The 23,719-nt window shown below is 38.3% G+C and overlaps 1 protein-coding gene across 2 annotated transcripts in view; it reads left to right on the top strand.

Annotated features, from left to right (window-relative positions):
- Positions 1-23,719, top strand: part of LOC134669956 (uncharacterized) — a 110,053-nt gene that overhangs the window by 56,674 nt on the left and 29,660 nt on the right. Inside the window, exons 2-4 of one of the 2 annotated variants that reach the window (XM_063527591.1) lie at positions 1,412-2,161; positions 4,085-4,190; positions 10,273-10,360. In XM_063527591.1, coding sequence (XP_063383661.1) covers positions 1,474-2,161; positions 4,085-4,190; positions 10,273-10,360 — 882 coding nt within the window. In that variant the 5' untranslated portion in view covers positions 1,412-1,473. The remainder of the gene's footprint in view (positions 1-1,411; positions 2,162-4,084; positions 4,191-10,272; positions 10,361-23,719) is intronic. The other variant, XM_063527592.1, reaches the window with a different exon arrangement.

The raw sequence follows: 23,719 nt of genomic DNA, 5'->3' as shown, positions 1-23,719 counted from the left end.
CTTCTGGGCACCTTGCCCATTGACGGCGATCTGGGCCAATTTTTTTATCTATAGATTTTTAAGTTTTATTATGTTTGTTTATTTCTTTCTTTGTTTTTATCAATAAAATATACTTCACTAAAATTTTGGTAATAAACTTATTAATCGCTGCTATCAAAATCGTTGCATAGTTATCTTGTTCTAACTCTACTTGGATAGGTACCTACTATTCACGTTGTTAAAAATTGGAGATAAAGTTCTGATTCACAAATTTTCTGTTCAGCTGTATCACTTCTTATAAAACTGAACGAAAATTTTGCTGACATTTAGTTCATAAAAGTGTCTTTGTGAAAGATATTAAATAAGAAGCAAAGAGGAGATGTCCTGTAATACCGGGTGTGGCATGTAATACGAGCAAAAAATTTAACAGTAGGCTGTACTCCTTATACTGACCAACATTTGTTCAGCGACTTTAAAAAAAAACTTGTAGTTTGATTTTTAATACACTTTAAAGGTTATTCAAAGACGCAATGTATTGCCAATTTTGTTATGTTTAAGGCGTGACAAGCAACGTCAATCACAATGAAATGGCGTGGCGATGGCGTCTATTGAAAATAATATTTATTTTGTATGAAAAATAACGAGTTTAAACACTTCATAATTTTTAAAAGTTGTTGAACAAAAGTGTCACCGTTTGAGGAGTACAATCTATGTTTTAATTATTTGCTCGTGTTACAGGCCACACCCTGTATATAAAATTGAAATAGATTGTGATGTTAATAATGTAAAGGACAGCGTTCATTTTTCCACCGAGACCGTTTTCGCTCTTCAAGGTTTTAGCTAAGTTAGAATAAATATTTAAATCCCCGACTGTTTATAAAAATTATAAAGGTTACGTTTCCACTTTTAGGCTAGAGACTGCCAGAGAAAATTTATACCTACTCATGCAAATTTGGAAAATATTGCTCACTTCATACCACTTAAGTTGCAAACGAGCATTGTAAAGCCCGAATGATAAAGTAATTACCGTAGTTAATGTACGATATATACTGATGCTTTAAGAACTTGTTTATTTTAAAGATTGCCATACCTACTGTAGAATCTCGACCTAAACTCGGATGGTTACTTTTTTTCTACATGTTTGTTTGAAGACAATTTCACTGAGACAGTACAGTGATTATGAAACTATTTTATGTTGAGCTTTTATGTTTTTGTTTTTCTTTATTTTTCAGTCTGGACTTTTAAGTTATTAACAAGTCTGTCAAACTTATATATTACTAGAAGGTTGCTTAATGTTCATCGTTATTCAACTCACCTTTACCCAACTTCGAGCCTTTTATCCTTGCTCTGAACTTTTGACAAACTGCTAAAGTGCGGGGGCGTCCTCTCCTTAACCTCGTTGCCGCATAGTTAATAGTTCCTCTTGTTCCAGACTTGAACGCAATTATGGAAGCGGAGCGGCGTTAAACAACCAACGATGAAGTGAGAAGCAAAATGACGAACGTCAAACTAAAACTAATGTTCTTCCTTCTAAACGCACTACTAACAGCAGACATAGTACACGCTAGACCATATTCTGACAACACCACAGATGTCTACATAAATAATAACGATACTTTTATTTTACCTGTAGAACCTAATTCAGATACACTAATAGTAGCTACCGATAATGATGGCCATGCAGATCAAACAGTTGAAGAAACAAATAGAAATTCAAACACTGATATGGAAGAAATTGTTAACGCTGAGCAAGATAGAGACGAAGCGTTATCTAAGAAAAATATGAAAGAAAAGGATCCCGTGCTAGAAATTAAGAAAGATGATGCTCCAGGGTTTGAAAAACAGCTAAACATATCAAGTTCTTTGATGGAAGATATAATAGACTCTGAGACTGATAGAGACGAAACGCTAACAGATATACTTTTCAGACCAGCGTCAGAGCTAGTGGAAGACATGCCAAGATTTGAGTTCCTAATTTCAACCAAGTTAAATGAAACTGATGTTTATAACCGGAGCGTTAAGGATGGTTTAAGTGATAACAGTTTAGAAGGAAGGAATAGAAGTAGAAAGTTTGACTACGTGGAACTGGTGGAGGTGTTAAGGCCGAAGGGAGACAACAAGAGTGCATACTTTGTGAATATAACGGGACATGAGGTCGACAACGATTTGGCGCCCGATACAAGTAAGCAATCCATTTATAGTTACTAGTTGAATCTAATGGTCTAATTTGAAATGATACAAGTATCTGTTATTATTTCTATTGCCAATCTTAAGGCATATCAATATTAAATGGTCGACGCCAGTAAGCATTAACTAGTCTCAATTAATATAAAAGCTATTAAATATTTTTTATTAGGTATTTTATCGGAAACCGAATAAATGTTTACTTAACCTACTTAAATTTCAAAATGAACAATATTTTCAAAGGTTTCATCAATAGGTATCATATCATTGAATTTTAAAAATAAATAGTGATTTACTTTTCTACCATTGGAGATTCTAAACGAATTAGAATTTAGAACATATTCTAATACTCAGATTCTAAACTAATTACAAAATTCCTTTCAAGTCCGATCGTAATTTATTTCTGGAATGTAATCTAGAGTCTAGACGACCCAATTTATATAAAGCCCATAGTCTAAGAGTGAGCCCCGGAAAATACGTAAACGATGTCTAAAAAGATAGAGGACAAGTGAATTTTACTTTATGTCGATGTGAATGAAATTATGCCGTAACACACGGCATTATGTAATTCTTAAATATCGTAATGAAATTTTAAAGAATTATTTGCACTCTATTAGGTAAAGCTGGTATTTTTAAATAACTTTATAAATAGAGCTAAAACACACGGCTCATTTGAATTCACGGGTGTGTTACAAATGTGCTGTTATGTAAATTGTATCATGCGTGTTTGTGTTTACGACTTAAAATACTTATATTTCTATAAGTATTAGGTATACCATTTTCCGGAACTAGCTCTCCATCTACAATTTATTTTCACCCAAATTTAATGGATTTCTGATACGTGAGTTTAGCAGCTCAAATCTGTTGACAATGGAAATCGTTTTGTTAAATTGACGAAGCTTTTTTGACAGATTGACTGCGGATTTTTAATAGGGAAACGGGAGTTTGCGAATATAAATTGAATTTTATTAAAACCTATTGTTGGAAGCTATGGGCTGGTAATGCTGGTCTACTGGTATGCTTTCAGTAAGCAAAACATATATTTTTTCAAAACACCGGCTTGGAAAGGCAGAATTGTTTTCCTGGATTCTTTCATGACCTTAATAGAAATTTCCTGATTAGAACGTCCCAGCGATCAGAGAGAAATACTGCATACTATGCGAAAGTAAAGTCAAATCAGGAATTATACGGCTCATTTCTACCTAACCACGGCTTCTAGATATGGTACATCGAACTGGATGACAGGTCTCTGTTAGACGATACTAGGGAGTGCTCCCGGTACTGGTTTTCTATACAAACACAGTATCGGAACCGGGAATTTCCGGTCCTCGCCATACAAACTCAGTACCGGGAGCATTCCCTAGACGATACCAATATTAGAATGGCTTAGAGGAGATTTGGGGGCTTTGAGCACACTTTTTGAAACCTCTCACTGGTTTTGAAGATTAATCTCTAGTACCTATTACTGGAGTCATGGGACATTTAACCCAGCGCAGTCGTGTCCGTGTTCTCAGGGTCCACGGACCTGCAGACCTTATTCCTGGCCTGCTTCACATTGCTGCCACTGATGTTGGTGCTATTTTACTACGTCTTAACGTTCTTATTCAGTCTTCATATGTTCTGTAATGCCAGTAATCTGTCCCCTATGTTGTCCCTTAGTGCAGTGTCATATATTTCTGGAGTCTTGGGACTTTTAACCCAGCGCAGTCCTGTCCGTGTTCTCAGGGTTCACGGACCTGCAGACCTTATTCCTGGTCGCTTCACGCTGCTGACACTTACTGCTGGTGCTATTTTACTATCTCTAACATTCTTACTCAATCTTCATATAGATATTCTGTAATTCCAACAATATATCCCCTATGTTGTCCCGTGCATTGTCATATTATATTACTGGAGTCTTGGGACATTTAACCCGGCGCAGTCCTGTCCGTGTTCTCAGGGTTCACGGACCTGCAGACCCTGTTCCTGGCCTGCTTCGCCACGCTGCTGCCGCTGCTGCTGGTGCTCTTCGCCACGCTTTTCATCAGGTGAGTCATTTTAAAATAGTACCAGGAGGCCTGTTTGAACTGATAGTGCATCTTGCTTATAATTGGTTCGATCACCTATTTCTTGTTGTTATTCTGCCCCATCAGCCAGGAGACAATAGTCACATAGTTTGTTAGAAGAACTGCTGAACCATGTTCTACAAACGTGCTAAGTAGATGTCCCACTATGGATAGGCTTTATAACTACCAAAAAATTCAAGTTTGCACGTTAAACACGAAAAAACTAGTATTTTAAGAGTGACGTAGGAGAACGTAACCACGGCAACTAGTGACAAGAAAAAGTTGATTCACCCAATTATACATTGATGCAGGCTATAGGCACCTCTAGATTTGTATCATCTCGAAATGGTATCAAATGTCTGCCTTAAGTTTGAACAGGCATCCAGTGCGATTTTATCTTTACCTGGCATTATACGTTTTAAACATGTATTTTCTGAGAAAATGCAAATTGATCAATAAACAGTGACCACACATGGGCGTGCAATGTTTACTTATTATCTACTTAATACTTGTATTAACGTCAGACGGTTTACAACCCTTTTGTAACAACATAACATGGAGAAGTGGAAGTGGGAGTTGGAGGGGGTAGACCTCAGCGGACTTTCACTGATCAGATCGGGGAAATCCTGAAGAAAGGCCAGGTCAAGAGCACCCTAAACCGGCGAGCGTGTATGAGGAATGTTATGAAAGTGAAGGAAGCAAAAGAGGTATGTCAGAATCGTAGCAAGTGGAAATCCGTGGTCTCTGTCTACCCTTTAATATTATTATAGGCCGGTAGCTTGAACATGTCATGCTCGCTTAAAAGTCTTTGCTTACGGTGGCGTTGTTGATCGGGTCGCCACTTTCCCGAATGAAGGTTGAGGGAGGCGATGGCTGAGATACGCGTCATACTCGTGAACGGGTGCTGTTTGTGGAGACTGGTCTGTTAAGCTAACACGAGCTATTATACTTAGTAACTTTTATTAATTAATTACAGTGAGACGCCTCATTCTGTTCTCGTATGTTTCTTTTCTTTTAATGAATGTATTAATTATACAGGATATTGACTCTTGGAGACCCTATACATCTCTAAGGATAACTTGATAAACTATATAATCTTATAGTTCTGACACCTAGAGACATTTACACCTCTAAATATTATAGATTTTTTGTGTGTGTTTTTTTATCTGTATTTTGTATGTAATTCGACATTAAGAGACCATATACATCTCTTAGTAATTGTAATACGTTAGATTGAATTGTTAGTTTTAATTTATAAAATTGTTGATGTTATTATTTTTGCTTTTATGTAAATTCAATGTTGACGTGTAAAAGTGCCCTTGTGGCCTATTTGCTGAATAAATGTTGATATTGATATATTTGATATTTGATATCGCTAAAAAAAAAAAAAACCCCTCCGGGAAATAGGCGTGATTACATGTATGTATAACATAATTATTCAAGCCCTACTTATTCGCTTTTGAATCGGAGTCTATGACCGGTGGTCTATGACTGCGACAGTTCAAAGCTGGCTATTCAAATTTGACAGTTTAATTAAAAAAGTTACTGCATTATCCACGGTTCACAGCTTTTTCAAACTGTTGACTACTGCAGTTGTGAATTGAGTTCATTCATAAAACTGTACTCACTCAACTTTATGGGCCATATGATTTAAAGTTGTCTCCTGATCTTTATATTTAATTTGTGAAATTGTATGTTATTTCTACTCAGAATCACAAGCTCTTTTTTATCCTAATAGGAGAAAAAAAGTGTCCCAAGGTTTTTATTTCCATGCCGTTACCATTTTTAGGGTTCCGTACCCAAAGGGTAAAACGGGACCCTATTACTAAGACTTCGCTGTCCGTCCGTCCGTCCGTCCGTCCGTCCGTCCGTCCGTCTGTCTGTCACCAGGCTGTATCTCACGAACCGTGATAGCTAGACAGTTGAAATTTTCACAGATGATGTATTTCTGTTGCCGCTATAACAACAAATACTAAAAACAGAATAAAATAAAGATTTAAGTGGGGCTCCCATACAGCAAACGTGATTTTTGACCAAAGTTAAGCAACGTCGGGCGTGGTCAGTACTTGGATGGGTGACCGTTTGCTTTTTGCATTTTTTTTTGTTTTTTTTTTTGCTTTATGGTACGGAACCCTTCGTGAGCGAGTCCGACTCGCACTTGCCCGGTTTTTTCATAGACTTTGTATGGCGGTCATAGAATGGAAAATCTGAAAAATGTATGGAAATTCTGAGACACTTTTTCTCCTATTAGGATCAAAAGCTTATGATTCTGAGTAGAAATAACATAAAAAAATCTGAAAAAAGTGTAGGGGACAACTTTAAATAAAATGGCCCTTATACAGTATGTAATTGAATGTAAATGTGTATTTTTCCTAGTCGGAACAATATTCTTTTATGCCTTTAAATGGATATTCCGTTTTATGATGTCGGTACGAAGCTTGGTAATTTTACCTCCATGTCGTGAAAATGGGAAATGAAATTGTTTCTTCGTTTTTTGTATAAGTACTTAAAGATATTTTAAATTTTTATATATTGTAATTTTATGAGGCTCCATGCAGGGGCTAAACTAATTCGACTCTGTAAGAAACCGACGTTGCTTAACTTTGGTCAAAAATCACGTTTGCTGTATGGGAGCCCCACTTAAATCTTTATTTTATTCTGTTTTTAGTATTTGTTGTTATAGCGGCAACAGAAATACATCATCTGTGAAAATTTCAACTGTCTGGCTATCACGGTTCGTGAGATACAGCCTGGTGACAGACAGACGGACAGACGGACGGACGGACGGACAGCGAAGTCTTAGTAATAGGGTCCCGTTTTACCCTTTGGGTACGGAACCCTAAAAAATGGTTTACAAGTATTTATTAGGCATTGAAAAAGCATTATTTACTTAAAATCGGAGTCACGGATTTTATCATAATAGAAAAAGGTTTCTATCGTAAAATATCGATGACAGTTAAGTGGATATTTAGTTATATCACTAGCGTCCCGATTCGAACTTTTAAGAGATACGATATAGAATAGATATATCAGTGTCAAAGGTGACGTTTCTTCAAACAAGGCACTTTTGACACTGACATATCAAATCAATATCGTATCTAGACGTAATAAGTATTTGGCATATCTTAAAGTTCGAATCGAGCAGTACCTAGCACATTTTTTTCTCCCGAGAAACCGACCTACGGAATCATAACTAAATCTTTGACTGTTGAGGTATTCATTATTTTCTCGTTACTCTTAACGAAAAATACATTACGAGTTACGCAAAAGATCTTCGAACAACAGCTGTTCATTCATGAGCTTAGGGCCCCCCCACATCTGGCGTCTTTCGAGCGTCGACGTCTACAATTCTATGGCCGACGTAGACGCAACGTCGACGCAGCGTCGACGCAACTGCGCAGCGACGTCATTTTTCATAGCGCTGGACCGACGCCGACAGACGCCGACGCTCGAAGGACGCCAGATGTGGGGGGGCCCTTACTTAGGCAGGTGTCCCACTTGCGACGATCTGCGGGTAGCGAGCGATAAGCGAGTTTTATATTATTTGATGGCATATTTTAGGTACTTTTAGAAATAGTACCTTAAATTGCTCAATGTTTCCTACTACGCCAAATAGCTGTCAGATAAATCTATATAAACATCTACATAAATGTATAGATATAAACAGTTGTTTAGTAGTAGAAAATCATTGCATTCAGAAGCCGGATGTTTTTATTTGGTATAGTAGACAATGAAAGGAAATTTACGATACTTACCGGCAATGTGAACAGCCAGCGAATATTTCCATCATATCTGACATAATGCGCCTAGGGAAGCGCCTAGTGATATCTACAGAGCATTACACTTCTTAAAAAAATCTGCACTTTAAATAATTTATTTCTACATCACTTGTGGGTAAAACAACGGTATTTCAGGCAAAGTTATGAAAAGAAAAATACATTAATCAGTTCCATTACGGTATGAATATAAAATAAAGAAAAACTTCCAGAAAATATAAATATGTGTAATAAAAAGAAAAACATGAACGTTAAAACAAGAGATAATAAGAATGACGTACTTTCCTTTTTGCTGTAAGTTTTGAAGTTACTGATTAAATTGCTACATGGTCCAATTTCAAACGAATATAGTCTTGAAAAAGCAAGTCATAAGGTTGAATATATCTCAATAAAAGTACAGTGGTAACATAATATCGTACCTAAGTGAAGTTCCCGAGTTTAACTACCTCTAAATATTTAGTTGGGTCATATCTTACAAGTTATACCTACTGTACAGCCACCTGCAATAATATGTTACTCTTCGAATGCCGCAAAAATATGTGACACGCTCTTATGGCTTTACAAATAAGATCGTGTCAGATATTTTTGCGGCCTTCGTTGTGTAATATACTATTGCAGGTGACTGTACCTGGTCGGACTATGTTCGTCTTTGTGGAGAGTAGCCGAAGATACTAAGTTTGTATGTCATCATCATCATCATCTCAGCCATAAGACGTCCACTGCTGAACATAGGCCTCCCCCTTTTGGGGGGTGTATGCCATAATCGCCACGCTTGGCAGGCGGGTTGGCGATCGCAGTCGAGTACACCGAATTTGAGGGACGCTGCTGCCCGTCCACCGGTGGTCTTGGACGTAGTTTAAGGACATACCCGGGTCCGGGTTAAGTTTGTATGTAATAAAGGTTAATGGGGTATGAACACAGCGAAGGTAGACATTTAGAAAATTGTGATTGTGATTTTCAAAAAACCGGACTATTGCGAGTCGGACTCGCCCACCGTGGGTTCCGTACTTTTTAGTATATGTTGTTAAAGTGGGAAAATTTCAACTGTCTAGCTATCACATTTCATGAGATACCACCTGGTGACAGACAGACGGACAGTGGAGTCTTAAGTAGTATGTAATAGGGTCCCGTTTTTACCCTTTGGGTAAGTACGGAACCCAAAAATGAAATTTTGGATTCGGAAATCTGCCGCTGGACAAGCTGTGTTTATTATATTCCACAAGTATGTACAGTCAACTGTAAAAATATGGGTGTAGTCAAGCCAACTTATAAAAATATGTCCCATAGTTCTTAATTCGCTGACATTCGAGGTATGGGACATATTTTTGAGATGATTTGTGCACCTTTTTACAGTTGATTGTATCTACTCACGTTTGAAAATTTATACTCACCTAGCTTGTTACATCAACACTTTATTAGCCATAGGCACTGGTCCCACCGCGAGCTAGTAAGTTATGAGCTATCGGCTATAAACACGAACAAAAGATAAGCACTCCCGTGTAAATAAACGAGACACGGCGATATTTATAGCTCACCGCTGGGCGAGTAACTATAAATATCGCCGTGTCTCTTTTATTTACACGGGAGTGCTTATCTTTTGTTCGTGTTTATAGCCGATAGCTCATAGCTTACTAGCTCGCGGTGGGACCATTGCCATAGGCACGTAAACTTAGCCTAGACGGTTTGCATTCTGGCCTCGAATGTCCAATTCCTGGAATGTCCATATGCCTTGAATGTCCAATTCCTGGAATGTCCATATGCCTCGAATGTCCAATTCCTGGAATGTCCATATGCCTCGAAGTTGCGTCAGGGTGTTTATTACGTCAAAACGTTGCGTCACAAAATGGAATGTTACGAATAACAATCATTACAGAATGATACGCAGACTCTTTTGAAGTATAGTATTAGTTTGTTAGTTAGTTACAAAATATTGTTGGGCTATAGGTACTTGCGTTTATTGCGAATGCATGAACTCGCAATAAATGCTAATTAGCAATAAAAGCTAAACATATATGGTACCTATGTTATTTGAATATTGTCAGCTTTCATACTACTTCAGCATATTATTTCAGCACGTCGTCCGAAAATGAGCCCGTAACTTCCATGGTATGGAAGCGGCTTCGCATTCATCTTCTCTCTTACTCTTAGGCATCTCTGTTTGCGGGCGCTTTTCGCTACATACGGTTTATCCCGTTACGCTCGTAGCACGTAGCTCGCGCTCGCACTGAATGTGTTAAGTTCAGATTGCAAAAACCTTATGTTTTGGTTAATAAGTATTGTTATTGCAGATGCATGTGCCGCCGCTACTGCAAGAAGCCCACCGACACGTCGGACTCCGAAAGCAGCGACAACAAAGACACCACCAGCCATCAACAGGTTAGCTTAGTTTATAGTATTTTTTATTTACCATTATGAGTTAAAGAAGGTTAACAAAGAGAGTGTATAAGAAGCGGGAGTTGGAAAGGGTAGACCTCGGCGAACTTTCTCTGATCAGATCGGGGAAATCCTGAAGAAAGGCCAGGTCAAGAGCAACCTAAACCGGCGAGCGTGTATGAGGAATGTTATGAAAGTGAAGGAAGCGAAAGAGGTATGTCAGGATCGTAGCAGGTGGAAATCCGTGGTCTCTGCCTACCCCTCCGGGAAATAGGCGTGATTACATATATGTATGTATTTTATTTACCATCATGTAACATTCAAGTAAGGACGATAAGCACGGATAATTTCGTACATTGACCCGTTCTTTCCTATCTCTATCACACACGCCAGCCGATGACCAGCGTGTACGAGTACGTACCTACCGTTTAAAAGCATAACAGACGTACAGAGGTGTAGGCGCCCTAGGGACGCGTCAATCTCACTCTAACGTTGTCCGGTCCGAGGCAGATAGCACCGCTAATTGATCGCTGTGGCATTGACACTTCTTCAAGATCACGAAGTACGTGCAGACTTCTGTAAAATTGCGTGGAGAATTATGAATGAATTCATTGATAAAGTCGCCATGCTCTTTTGCAACTGATTGTACTTAAATACTTGAGTTTAACAATATATGAGGCTTTCCATCAAGGAAGGGTCATTAGGTATTACTCCATGTGCATGACTGAAAGGTCATTATACACATGAGTGACATGAGGCAAAAGGGCCCTTCTAAGATGGAAAGCCATATCTATATAGTCTTGGAACCTACAACGGGACAAACTGAGCCCATGATGAATCCTGAAAATTTGTGTGCTATGACTCAGTCCTTGCCTTTAAACTTAAACACTTCACTGAGCTGTTTTAGGGAATTTTCTCCCTCAATTGGCTGTAGTTGACAGGTGGTAGAACTCTCTGCCAAAATTCTCAGAAGGACTTCCGTATGAGGTTCTCTAAGGAAAGAGTTAGTTAGTTAGTTAGTAGTTACTTAGTTAGTATTAATGATTTATATAGGCCCTATCACTTCCCATCGGATGGCACTAAGGCTCAATCAGCTTTATATTAATACCTACATCGTGTTGAAATGCCATTACCTATATATTTGCGTTTTGTTCAAACTCATGAAATGAATAAAATATGTAATAAAATTAACGGCTTTACAATTTTCCTTCCTTAACATAAAATAAAATACGCATATTTTCCACACTTTATAGCCATTGGAGTCAAATCTTTACCGTATCTCGTTCAATAAAACCCGTTCACTCGTTCTTTCAATCCGCTCACTCGCTGAATGGGGTGCGGTGAATGAAATCAGGTTGTATTATCTTTGATGTGCGAGTTTGGGCAAACCTTGCTCAAATCAGAGACCTTGTGATGTGTAATTTGTTACTTTCATGATCATGAATCAAAATTAAAAATACATCATGAAACTAAAATAGTTATTTACGATACAAGTGCGGAAAAGAGGAAATTCGAAACGAGTGGCGATAAATTAAAACACGACCGAAGGGAGTGTTTTAAATCGACACGAGTTGCGAATTACCTTTTCGCACTTGTATCGTACAACGTTTTACAGTACATATTATGGCCCTTTAAACTTTTGACATCGCACGAAAGGTGCTATTTTACGCACTAGTGCGGGAAAATAGGACCATATGTACCGTAAAACACATTTATGGTTGTGATCCATTTCACTATCCCGCAGTGTGAGGAAACCCTTGGAACTTGACATCCTTCGGCCACAAGTATTTATATATTTGGCGAAAATCGCTATGTTCAGTCGAAACGCTCACCATAAAAGAATTAAAACTCACACTGTGTTGGAAGCTCGACAGCTTCCAACTTCGGGACCCTCGGGAAGAATCCGGATTTGATTCGTACAATACTTTACGATCTCCTCGACCTTCGTAAGGGTGGTATTCCACCTGCCCAATTACTTTGTCCAATGTGTATTTTGTCTCACATTTTGCCTAATGAGAGAGTATGACGCAATAACATTGGACAAAGATATTGGACGGATGGAATACCACCCTAAGGCAATGATCGCAGTAGACGCTCTGGTTAGAGTTATGTTATGCTTTTCTTAAAAACGTCCTCCTTTTACTATGGGAAATATTCTCGAACGAGAACGTCTTCCATACAAAAAAGAGAACGTTCTCGAAAACGACACAACTATATACATACAACTATATGGCTCTTGTGAACCAGACTTACAGATGTAGTGCATAATTATTTTCCATCGTATTTTCACGGAAACGTACGAACGCGTCTTGCTATTTCAGTCAATCTTGGTATAAAAAGTACTGAAGTAGCATGATAAATACAAACGTTTCCGAGAAAATACGATGGAAAACAATTATGCACTATATCTCCGGTCATCACGGTCTCGGCTAGCAATCGCAATGACACCCGAAAAAGCCTCGCTGTCAAATCAATCACACTCAATCGTGACTGCGACGCGAACTCGAATCATCCCTTCCCTAACTTTACGTCACAGAAAATAGGACCATATTTTATACGTAACAAGATTGCTTTTTGAATTGATGTGATCAGAAAGCTAAGACTTTTAGGGAGCCTTTTATGTAAGGGTGTTTTTTTCAGTAATTTGCTTTTGAGAGCGGTGTTAAGTGCCTTATTGTGAGTTTGTTTTGAACTTGTTTTGTCAATGTAGCGTTGAATTGTTTTCTGGTAGGTATCTTGCTGACTTCGACGTTGATTTTTGTATCTTTACTTAAATTCAAGCAATTAACCTTTTCATCGGCATTAAAATAAGTCAGTTCAATAAAATAAGTCAGTTCCAAAACAATAACTACAATCGCACATTCCAATAGGTACCTATCATTGATCTAATAACCGAGTCCATATACACTTAGAATGTGTTCGTAAAGTACCTACGCTTAAAACTTTTTTTCTATCTATGTACCTACACTATATTGAGTGAGTACCTACTACACTACTTAAGATTATTTTCTCCACCTTATTTCTCCATACGAAATACTACGCCGTAGGCCGTATACGGCGTAGTATTTCGTAGCAAAGAGAGTTGAAGTTGATGTCTACTTAGGTAGTTATTACACTTTTATTTTATTTAGACTTTATTTCGGACATCACAGATCCATAAATGATTAGTTAGGTACAATAATAATATTACTTATCACTATGTTAGTATTGACAACACACCTTATATTTAAGTACATAAATTATTTACATTAAAAATAAAATTCACAAAAATATTCTAAACCAACATAAGTCATTTATCCCTCCGGTAGACTGGGACATGCATCGAGGCCCAATATTTACAAAAGGGATTATCAAGCCTCTCGCCAATTTCGGTTAGAAAACTGTTGGTGCTGTTCCTCAATCGGTGCATCTGAGATGCTGTGCGTTTTCTCATAATGGCGTAGAAATCATCCATTCGTGCCTCCACAAACATCCCAGAGGCACTGCAAAACCGAGGCAGCCCCAACAGCATTCTGTACCCATTGTTGAATTGGACGCGCAGGGCGCCGTAAGTCCGCTTCGTATATTTGATCCACAGGCTGCACGTATAGAAAGTTTGGCAGTATGACTTGAATAGCGTTCGCTTCACCTCAATCTTACTGCGTGCAAACCTGCGGATCAACATATTCGTCCTTACTGCTAGCGCCCTACGCTCCCGCTCAATATCATCATCATCTGTGAGGTCTTCTGTTACAATATGGCCGAGATACTTAAATTGAGTAACCCTATTCAAAGCTGCTCCACAAAGAGTCACCGGCGGCACCTCCGATGGACTCCTGCGGCTCGCCCGGGATATAAGTAGCTCACTCTTTTTGGCATTATAGCAGAGCCCATGGGACTCTGCATACGCCTCACATACACTGAGCAGTTTTTTAATTGCCCCGACCGTTGGGCCCAGTAGCACCATGTCATCGGCGTAACTGATGTTGTTTACCATTTTACCGCCTATAGAACATCCGACCCTGGTGCCACTGAGCTCAACAATCAGCTGGTTCACATACATATTGAACAGCAAAGGTGATGTTAATCCACCCTGCCTTACTCCACATTCGGCCTTATAGCCATCCGAGTACGTGTCTGCCCATCTTACATAATTGACTTGGTTGTCGTACCAAAAACTAAATAACCCAGTGATTTCTGGAGGTACTCCAGCTGCTTTGGGCTTGGTCCAGAGCTTTTCGTACGACACCATGTCAAAAGCCTTGGACATGTCAAGAAAAGCAGCATACACAGGTGTGCTTCTATAAGTGTAGTATCGGACGGTGTGCTTAAGAACCAGAATTGCACTTTCAGTAGATAACCCAGGCCGAAAACCGAACTGAGCGTCATGTAGCCTGGCGTATCCACTAAGGCGGCGTTCAAGCACACCGTCCAACACTTTTGCGACGATAGTAGCCAGCGATATTGGCCTATAGTTACTCACCTCCCCAACATCTCCAGTCTTATTTTTAATAATGGGAACTATAACGGTTTTCATAAGGTCCACTGGAAGATACGAATGTCTCAAGCCAAAGGTGAATAACATGGCCAGGAGTCTATAAATATGTGGTCCAGCATTTTGCAAGTGCTCGACGCTGAGCCCGTCATGCCCGGGAGACCTACCTCTCGTCATCCGTTTAATTACTGATGCGACTTCCTTAGCTGTTATAAGAATAGGTTCCCGAGCATCACTGTGCTCAGCATCCAGCTCCGCCCGGACCCCCACTGGTCTGGCTTTAATCTGAAAATGACCCCTAAACAGGTTGGCTATTTGCTTTGGGTCATCTAAACCTCCTACTGACACTGGAATACTAGCCCTAGGATTTAATTTATTCGTTTCAGTCCAAAATTTCTTAAAATTATTTTCTTTGTGCAAGGAGGCAAGGTTATCCATTTTTGTTTGCTCTTTATTTTTCTGACAGAATTTTAATTTACCTTTAAAAATCTTTTTCGATGCCACCATATTGTCAAATAAGTACCCAGAATTTGGTTTACCGGCCCTAATCCAATTCAGAAAACTAAGGCGAGCCTTCCTGTGCGCCTCTCTTACATGCTTATTCCACCCTGGTCTAGGTTTACCTTTCCAAGCCTTAACTGTATCACGGCAACCAGCAGCAGCTCTTGACAGTGAGGAAACAATATCATTATATAGGGAGTCAATCATTTTTCTATGCTCCCAAATATTACACATGCCGTCACAACATCCACTGAGACCGACAGGGCTTTTAGCTTTCTTTTTTTCGCAAAAAATAAATTAACAGAATAAGTAGTATAATCTAATACGGGCCACTTGCACCATTTCACTAACCCGGGGTTAAGCGGTTAAACCTGGAGTGTCACCATGGTTACCAGTACAATTTGACACTAGCTTAATGGCTTAACCGGTTAATCCCGGGTTAGTGGGATGGTGCAAGTGGGCCTGATTGTGTTAAGCTATAGTACTTTAACCATTAAAAAACCTTCCTACAAGTTTACAATGTTGACCACGCAGTAAAACACTTTAGTTTGAAATCTATTAACTTACGTAAGTTGTTTTTACCAGACTTCTGCAATTAAAACTAACCCTCACAACTTCCACCCTCGACTAAAAAAGGACTCAATCATCTTTCAATCATAGTTTCATAAGGCAACGTTATTAGACTTGTTAGAGCAGTTCGTTAACAAAAACAAAGCGCCTGCCATATTTTCCTGCGCAATTACGACGCTACGCCTTTTTGCTTTAGCGCAACGACTGGGTTTCGCAGTCGTTTTGGGCGTCCAAAACTGACGCTTTGACTGTGTTGGTGCCGAAAACGAGTTTGAATATAGCTTTTGTAGTTATGAAAGGTGTAATATTTGTGAAAGAAATGTGATACTCATATAGAATAATGACTAGGTATGTGTTTTGCTTGAAGTGTGAAATACAACAATTATAATCCCATAAAACAAAAGCTTTATGTATAAATAAAGGAGCCCACTGATTAACAGTCCGCCGGACGGTATCGGCCTGTCAGTTGTTCGGAATTGTCAAAATTTTGTTCTAACTGACAGGCCGATACCGTCCGGCGGACTGTTAATCAGTGGACCCCTTAAACTCTAAAAACACTGAACGGATTTTCATGCGGTTTTCACCTATTAATAGAGTGATTCTTGAGTAACCTTTAGGTGTATAATTTGTAAAGGTTTTGTGTAACCCGTACAATACAGTAATCAAATGGTACAAAGCATGTGAATTGTACACGTTGATGGGCGATTAGATGGCACAATCTCGGCTCGGGGTGAAAATTTAACCGCGCCCGAATCACGGGCGTAGTTGCGTGACGATGAATAATTCACGGGACACATACTGAGTGGAGCTTACAGCGGACCCGTCGCTGTTTAGTTCTTTTGAACCAGACTTAGGACCCGATTCGGATTATGAAATAGACATTTATTAGACATCTTTTAGACATCACCAAGATACGATAACGATACCTATGTTTAAGAATTAAGATCAAACCTGTCAAATTTGACATTTGCGCGATTTTGGAGATACTCTTGAACGATTTCCACAGGATATGACTTTGAGATCTAATTCATATCTAATAGATATCTTACTCTATCTAACGTAAAAGTGACATTGGTTGCCCGAATTGCGCTGCAAAAGAGAACTAGTTGATATCTAAACTATAACGTATCTAGAATGGATCTAGTACGTGTCGTCTCTTGTGAATATCTTGAAGTTCGAATACGGCAGTTACACATGTAGTGCTTAATGTTATTTCCCATCGTATTTTCACGGAAACGTACGTACGGTCGTACGTGTCTTGCTATTTCAGTCAGTTCGGTACAAAAAGTACTGAAGTTGACTGAACTAGCATGACAAATACGAACGTTCCCGAGAAAATACGATGGAAAACAATTATGCACTACATCTGTAAGTAATTCACGGGACACATACTGACCGGAGCTTATAACGGACCCGTCTCTGTTTACGAGCTGTAGAGGGCCTACCGCGAACGACGTTCGACGTGTTACCTCTGTCGCACTTGTAAACTCAAACGTAAGTGTGACAGGGAGGCAACTCGTCCACGTGGTTCGCGGTAGGCTCTCAGACTAGAGTTAAGGTCCCGTAGACAACATACCAAACGCTATCGCTCTGTAGCGAACGAAACGCAACTGTCACTATCACACTAATATGGAAGGGCGATAGAGAGACACAAAGCGATTCGATGACGTAGCGCAAGCGACGACCGTGCTCTAGCTCTGTGCTGTACAAGACCCATGAATCTAGCATTAAACTGGATTGGGCATGAGTGGTGGGAATAACTGACAGAATGGGATAGTCTTATGTATCTTTCAGTAGGAGTAGCAGCGAAAGCGCTATTATTGTTTGTCCTTGTTACAGTCTCACATATTTTTTGTTCCCCACCGTAAATTTAGTATGGATTATGGTAGGCAATAAATAAATTCGACCAATCATAGTGTCGCATTGCGTATGTCTTGTCCCTCACGTAGGCACGCGTATACCACTTCTATAGGATGCTATCTTCTATGACAAGATCCCTATGTTAAAGCGTCTCTATCCACAATGTAGTCTCGTATGTTTCCACCTGCCTGTTGTTTCAAGCGCCGCAGTGTTTTGTTATTTATTCAAACGCGGTCGACACCCGAGGGACGGGCGTTAGATACCACAGACCACTAGCTACTAGACTCGGACCGAGGTAACTCAGTTGTATATCGTCACCCTGCATAGCATAGCATAATTTTAGTATACAATAGCTAGTGATCCGAGGCATCTGACGAGCAAAATAATCAAAAGTCAATTTTCAGAGTAATTGAGATAAAAAGGTAAAAATATAAAAATCAGTCGCAAATTACGCGCGGCGCGCCATATCTTTTCCTCCCTTCTAATTTCCTGGCTTTACGCTTCCTCTTAAAATACATTGCATAGTAACAGAAGCCAAAGAACTTCAGTATCTCATTACTTTGTAAGGCGGTTCAAACTGCATTTTTGCGTTATAGAGAGCCGTGCTTCTATCTCGCTCTAACGCGCGCGTGTGAACGAGACGGTTGCAGTGCGCTTGACCTATGCGCTCGCGATTTTGGTAGTTCGGTTTTCGGCGTGTGGGGGTGCTTGGATTCCAGAAAATTTTTTTTTTTAATTTTTTAACAATTATTTGTTATTAAATTACAATGAATGTCATATACTAAGAATAACCAGCCGGCGTATTATGGACGGCTTTATCCATCTTTATCCACGTGATAAAATAAGTGTCACTTTTTAACACCGTGGTATAGAAAGTGACGTACACCATTTTATCACGCTGTTACGTAGACAAGAACGTCCATCATATCCGTACTGATCAATATTTTTATAATGAAATCAATACAGAGCCAACTCCCGAAGTAACAAGAAATATCGCTTAAAGATCTATATGTACAGATGTATTAGAAACATGTCCTAATAAGGTACATATGTAAAATACTAAACACATTTCGCTACATTTATGTTGTTTGCAATATGCGTCACACAAAATCTAAATAACATTCTTGAAAAACCATTTGCGGCGCTTCAGGAATTATATTATGAAAATGCCAAATTTGAGTGTAAAATGTGCTATGAAATAGTAAAAATGTATTCTATTTTGCAATAGCCAAGAGAGTAAAACTGAAGCGTGCAGTAAAAAAGAATGCATAGTGCATTGTCCGTTGCCCAAACATGGCGTACATTTTCTTAAAAGTAGCTGTTATATTATTTAGCTTTCAGGTACATGTCTCACTCTAGATAAAAGGTAGAAAAGAGAAACGGGTATGACTTTCCATTAGTGTATGGATTATTCAAGAGCTTATAGGTTCTTTATGCATTTGAATTGGTTCTTTAAAACATACCTACAAATAATATTCTGGCTAATTTTATTATACATTGAAAAAATTTGAGTGTTTTTACCCAAAAAATTTCGCGTAGGCCATTTGAAATAAAAAAATAAGTTGTAATAGAGCCTGGTTTAGCTTTTCTAACTCTGCCCGGGTTGGCAAGGATTCTATGACGTGTACCTATAGTGGCATTCCACAATACCTATTTTAATATAAGTTTTGGTGGAGAGTAAGCCTACATGGACTATCCAAATTTCTGTAAAGGTAATTTGATATGAGAAGAAAATGTATGATATCTCACGTATCTGAAAAGATCCATGAAATGGTGGACTACAAATAATATATATTATAATATGTAGAAATTTACATATACCGAAATTTACTTTCTTTAAACAAAATATAATTGGTTTATACTGCAATAATATTATTCCAAAGCATATATTTCACACAATAAAACGGAACAATTCATCACTCTACTCGGATAAGCCCGGTATTAATTATTTGTAGCTAATTGTTTCTATAACAATAGCGTCAATCTCCAGCTTTATATAATTTATTACTTACTTGAGATGATGATGATAGAATTGTCCCGTTACAAAGTCTTTTATATATATACTTTTATGTTGTAATATAATTATATTGGCTCCAATTTCACCAAAAACATTCAGAAATAATAATAATAATATTTCCACGGTACTTATTGGAAACGAGACATCATATAAATGTTGAAGGTCACTAATATTGAAAGCGTCAGCAAAACTCTTCCACTCCAGAAAATTCACATTGCCGTCCGTCACAGCGAAATGTGACGGTTTCTCGCCCTGTCGATCTTTTGAAGGGGCACTTGTGCGAATGGTTTTACCACATAACCAATTTAGGAGCTAGAATGAATGCGGAAGTTAGTACTCCCGAAGCCCGAAGGCCACTGTAATAAAACTAACACGTCCGTCAGTACGCCATTTATTTCTGAACAACCCGAATACCCACATACCATATTTATCAAAGATTATAACTACCTACATTACAGCCAGCCAGTGAGTAGTCCACATATATAAGGCATATCAATATACATACTATCATATACATACATGTCACACTATAATAACATTAAAATTTAAATTTCACAGAGTGTCGTCAAACTGTCATCCCCCATCATCATGAAACTAGTCATTAGAAGGGGAAACTGTTGTAATTACATTAATTGAAATCGGGCTAATCATGGCGTGGGAGGGTTTCGCTCTTCAAATTTCAATTGACGTTATAGAGACACTAACATATGTAAAATATTGTAGTTTGACATGACACTATAATAATACAGTGGCTCTTTTAAGGAACGATGCATATTAATGTATGAATTTTCTTCGTTTAGTAACTCATACATATAACATTATACATGTATGATACTCTAAATATATTTCTGCCATTTATAATAGTCTAAGAGTTAGATTAGACAAATTAGAAAGCAATGTACCTACGTTTATGTTTTTAGGATTGGCCACTGTTATGTGGACTGTTGTATTAAATAAATAAAATAAATAATTACTGCGGTATCTTACTGCCATGCAACAGTCCTAGGAATCTTATAATACGAGTAGTATCCAAAATTAATAAATTTATGAAGGTCCAATAAAAGGTATCTGGGTAGGTGTAACTTTTAACATGAACATTTCCTATATTTCATTAACATTTATTTTTCTCAACATTTTTTTTGCATCCACTCTCTCCCACCCGGCAATACATTACACCCGAAATCTATATATTGTATGTTCCTATCCTCTAGTACTTACGAAAAATGATTGCCCTGCACACATGCATAAACGCACACAAGTCTAAAACGCACACTCGCGTGACCACCCTTACAGGTGCATTTTACCCATACAGATGCGGTACTTGCAATAAGAATCATACACGAAAAAAGATTGCGTGTTTTAATAAGGCCCACTTGCACCATCTCACTAACCCGGGGTTAGGCTGTTAAACTTTCTAGTGTCAAATTGTACTGGTAACCATGGCAACTCCAGGTTTAATCGGTGAACCCCGGGTTAGTGTAATCTAGGGTCAATCTAAAGACATCGATTGCAAAGTGTTATTTCTTAGTTGTAAGTCACAAGTTTATTAGAGTTAGACCAAGACAAGTCTGCAGCGATTATGACAGCCCACGCAGTGCAAGAGTTATTTTAAACATCAAACTTCTATGAAATTATGACGTTTAAATAACAGTTGCACTGCGTGGGCTGTCAAAATCGCTGCAGACTTCTCTTGGTCAGGCTTTTTTTCTTTACAGGTAGCTAAAAGTGCATCCGTTCGGCCCCAATTTTGGGGTTTGCCATAAGCCGCGCGTGGCGCTGTCGCCACCTAGCGGCCATATCTGTGCTGATCGTAACAGACGCGTTTTGTTAGAGAGTGAGTCTTCTGTACTTAGTACTATTATTTATTCTGTGTCTTAGTCTAACTCTAAATTCCTTACAATTTTCTTTTAGTAGATAGGTACTACGCAGTACACTTAACAAGCATAGTAAAACTATTCCATTTACATCTTCGAGATACTATCTCGTTTTCCGGGATCCGGGATCCGGGAGCGTTAGCGGGATTTAATGCGTTTCGGATGGTCTCGAAGGATCGGTAATGGCGGTACCATGTTTCGTTTGTAATATTTATTTATTATTTATTTTAAACTTTATTGCACATACAAAAAGTACAACAGGCGGACTTAATGCCGGTATAGGCATTCTCTACCAGTCAACCATAGGGCGAAACAGAAAAGCGTAAAATAATAACGCATAATATAGCGTATAATATCTGCGTAAAAGAAATATAATATATTCTGTATTTACTAGTCGCTACGAACGTTAGAATATTTGGAACTGAAGCGATAATGGGGTAGTTTATAGCGGGTGTAGCCTGTAACACGAGCAAATATTAAAACATAGATTGTACTCCTCAAACGGTGACACTTTTATTCAACAACTTTTAAAAATTATGAATTATTTAAATTTCCTAATTTTCATACAAAATAAATATTATCTTCAATGGACGCCACCGCCATGCCAAATCATTTGTGATTGACGTTGCTTGTCATGCCTTAAACATAACAAAATTCGCAATACATTGAGTGTTAGAATAAACTTAAAAGTGTATTAAAAATCAAACCACAAGTTATTTTTAAAAGTTGCTGAACAAATGTTGGTCCGTATGAGGAGTACAGCTTACAGTTAATTTTTTTGCTCGTATTACAGGCCACACCCGGTATAAATAAGCGTAAATGGAGTTGCCTCATATTAAGTAGAAACGTAAACTGTAGACGTTTGTAAACCCACGGGTGTCACAAATGTATTACTGGCACATAAGAAAATTCCACTTTTTTTAAGAATCTATACTTTGTTAAATTGACAAAAGTAGCTGTCGCTGTTTTACCATTTTCTTGCATTATTTTCTGTTCAGTTAAAATGATAAAAACTGATATTTTACTGACCGGCTCACTTGTCATAGAATATAGTATAGTTGTTCGCCTGTGAACACCACTCCAGGACTTACCACTTACTCACAAGAGTTTTAGTTTAGGTACATACTTAACATGAGTTTTTAAGGTAGGTACCTACTACTTAGGTATATTAACAAAATATGGATCAAAATCCAAAATAAAGAATTTTAAATTTCAACAAATTATTTAATTATGCATTTTATTTTAAAAAGGTATGAATATAAACTATAAACTACAAATAATAAATATTATACTACTTAAATATTTTGTTTTAATATAAGTTTCTCACGCCTTCTTCTTCTTCTTTTTTTCTTTTGTTTCTTTGACGCCTTCCTTAACAACTGGCCGGAGGAAACGCTAAATCGGGAGTCATGGAGAATCAGGGGAGAGGCCTTTGCCCAGCAGTGGGACACACAAATAGGCTAAGGAAAATAAGTTTCTCAACTACATAAAACCAATAAACGCGCACCGTCTTTCCGCGAACGGTTTGCACACCACAAAATATTGCCAAAATTTCCCTTCGCCCTTCACCAGTGTGTGTGGATGCGCCTGGGCAACCTCTCTACATGTGTGCGTGAGCCGGTTCGTATTCAAGTACATTTAGGGTGGCTATACTACTTTTAATGGCTATGTTCGAGAATTTCGGGGTTACAGCACTTGCTACTTACATCTGTCGGATATTATGCGATGGTTTTTGTAGAAACTTTTTAGAAAAGTTCTTGTTTATATTTCTGTAATTGGATAAGAGAGGCGAATCGATCGGAATCTAAATGATTTAGGGCCCGATTCGGATTTTGAAATAGACATCTATTAAATATTTTTTAGACATCACCAAGATACGATAACGATATGTTTAAGATCTAACCTGTCAAATTTGACATTTGCGCGATTCTGGAGATACTCTTGAACGATTTCCTCAGGATATGACTTAGAGATCCAATTCACGTCTAATAGATATCTTACGCTATCCCGAGTTGTGTTACGTTACGTTGCCCGAATTGCGCTGCAAAAGAGAACTAGGTGATATC

This window comes from Cydia fagiglandana, chromosome 13 (genome assembly GCF_963556715.1).
Source record: "Cydia fagiglandana chromosome 13, ilCydFagi1.1, whole genome shotgun sequence".
In the NCBI taxonomy this organism is placed as follows: Eukaryota; Metazoa; Arthropoda; class Insecta; order Lepidoptera; family Tortricidae; genus Cydia; species Cydia fagiglandana.
This window is presented reverse-complemented; position numbering and strand designations above follow the sequence as displayed.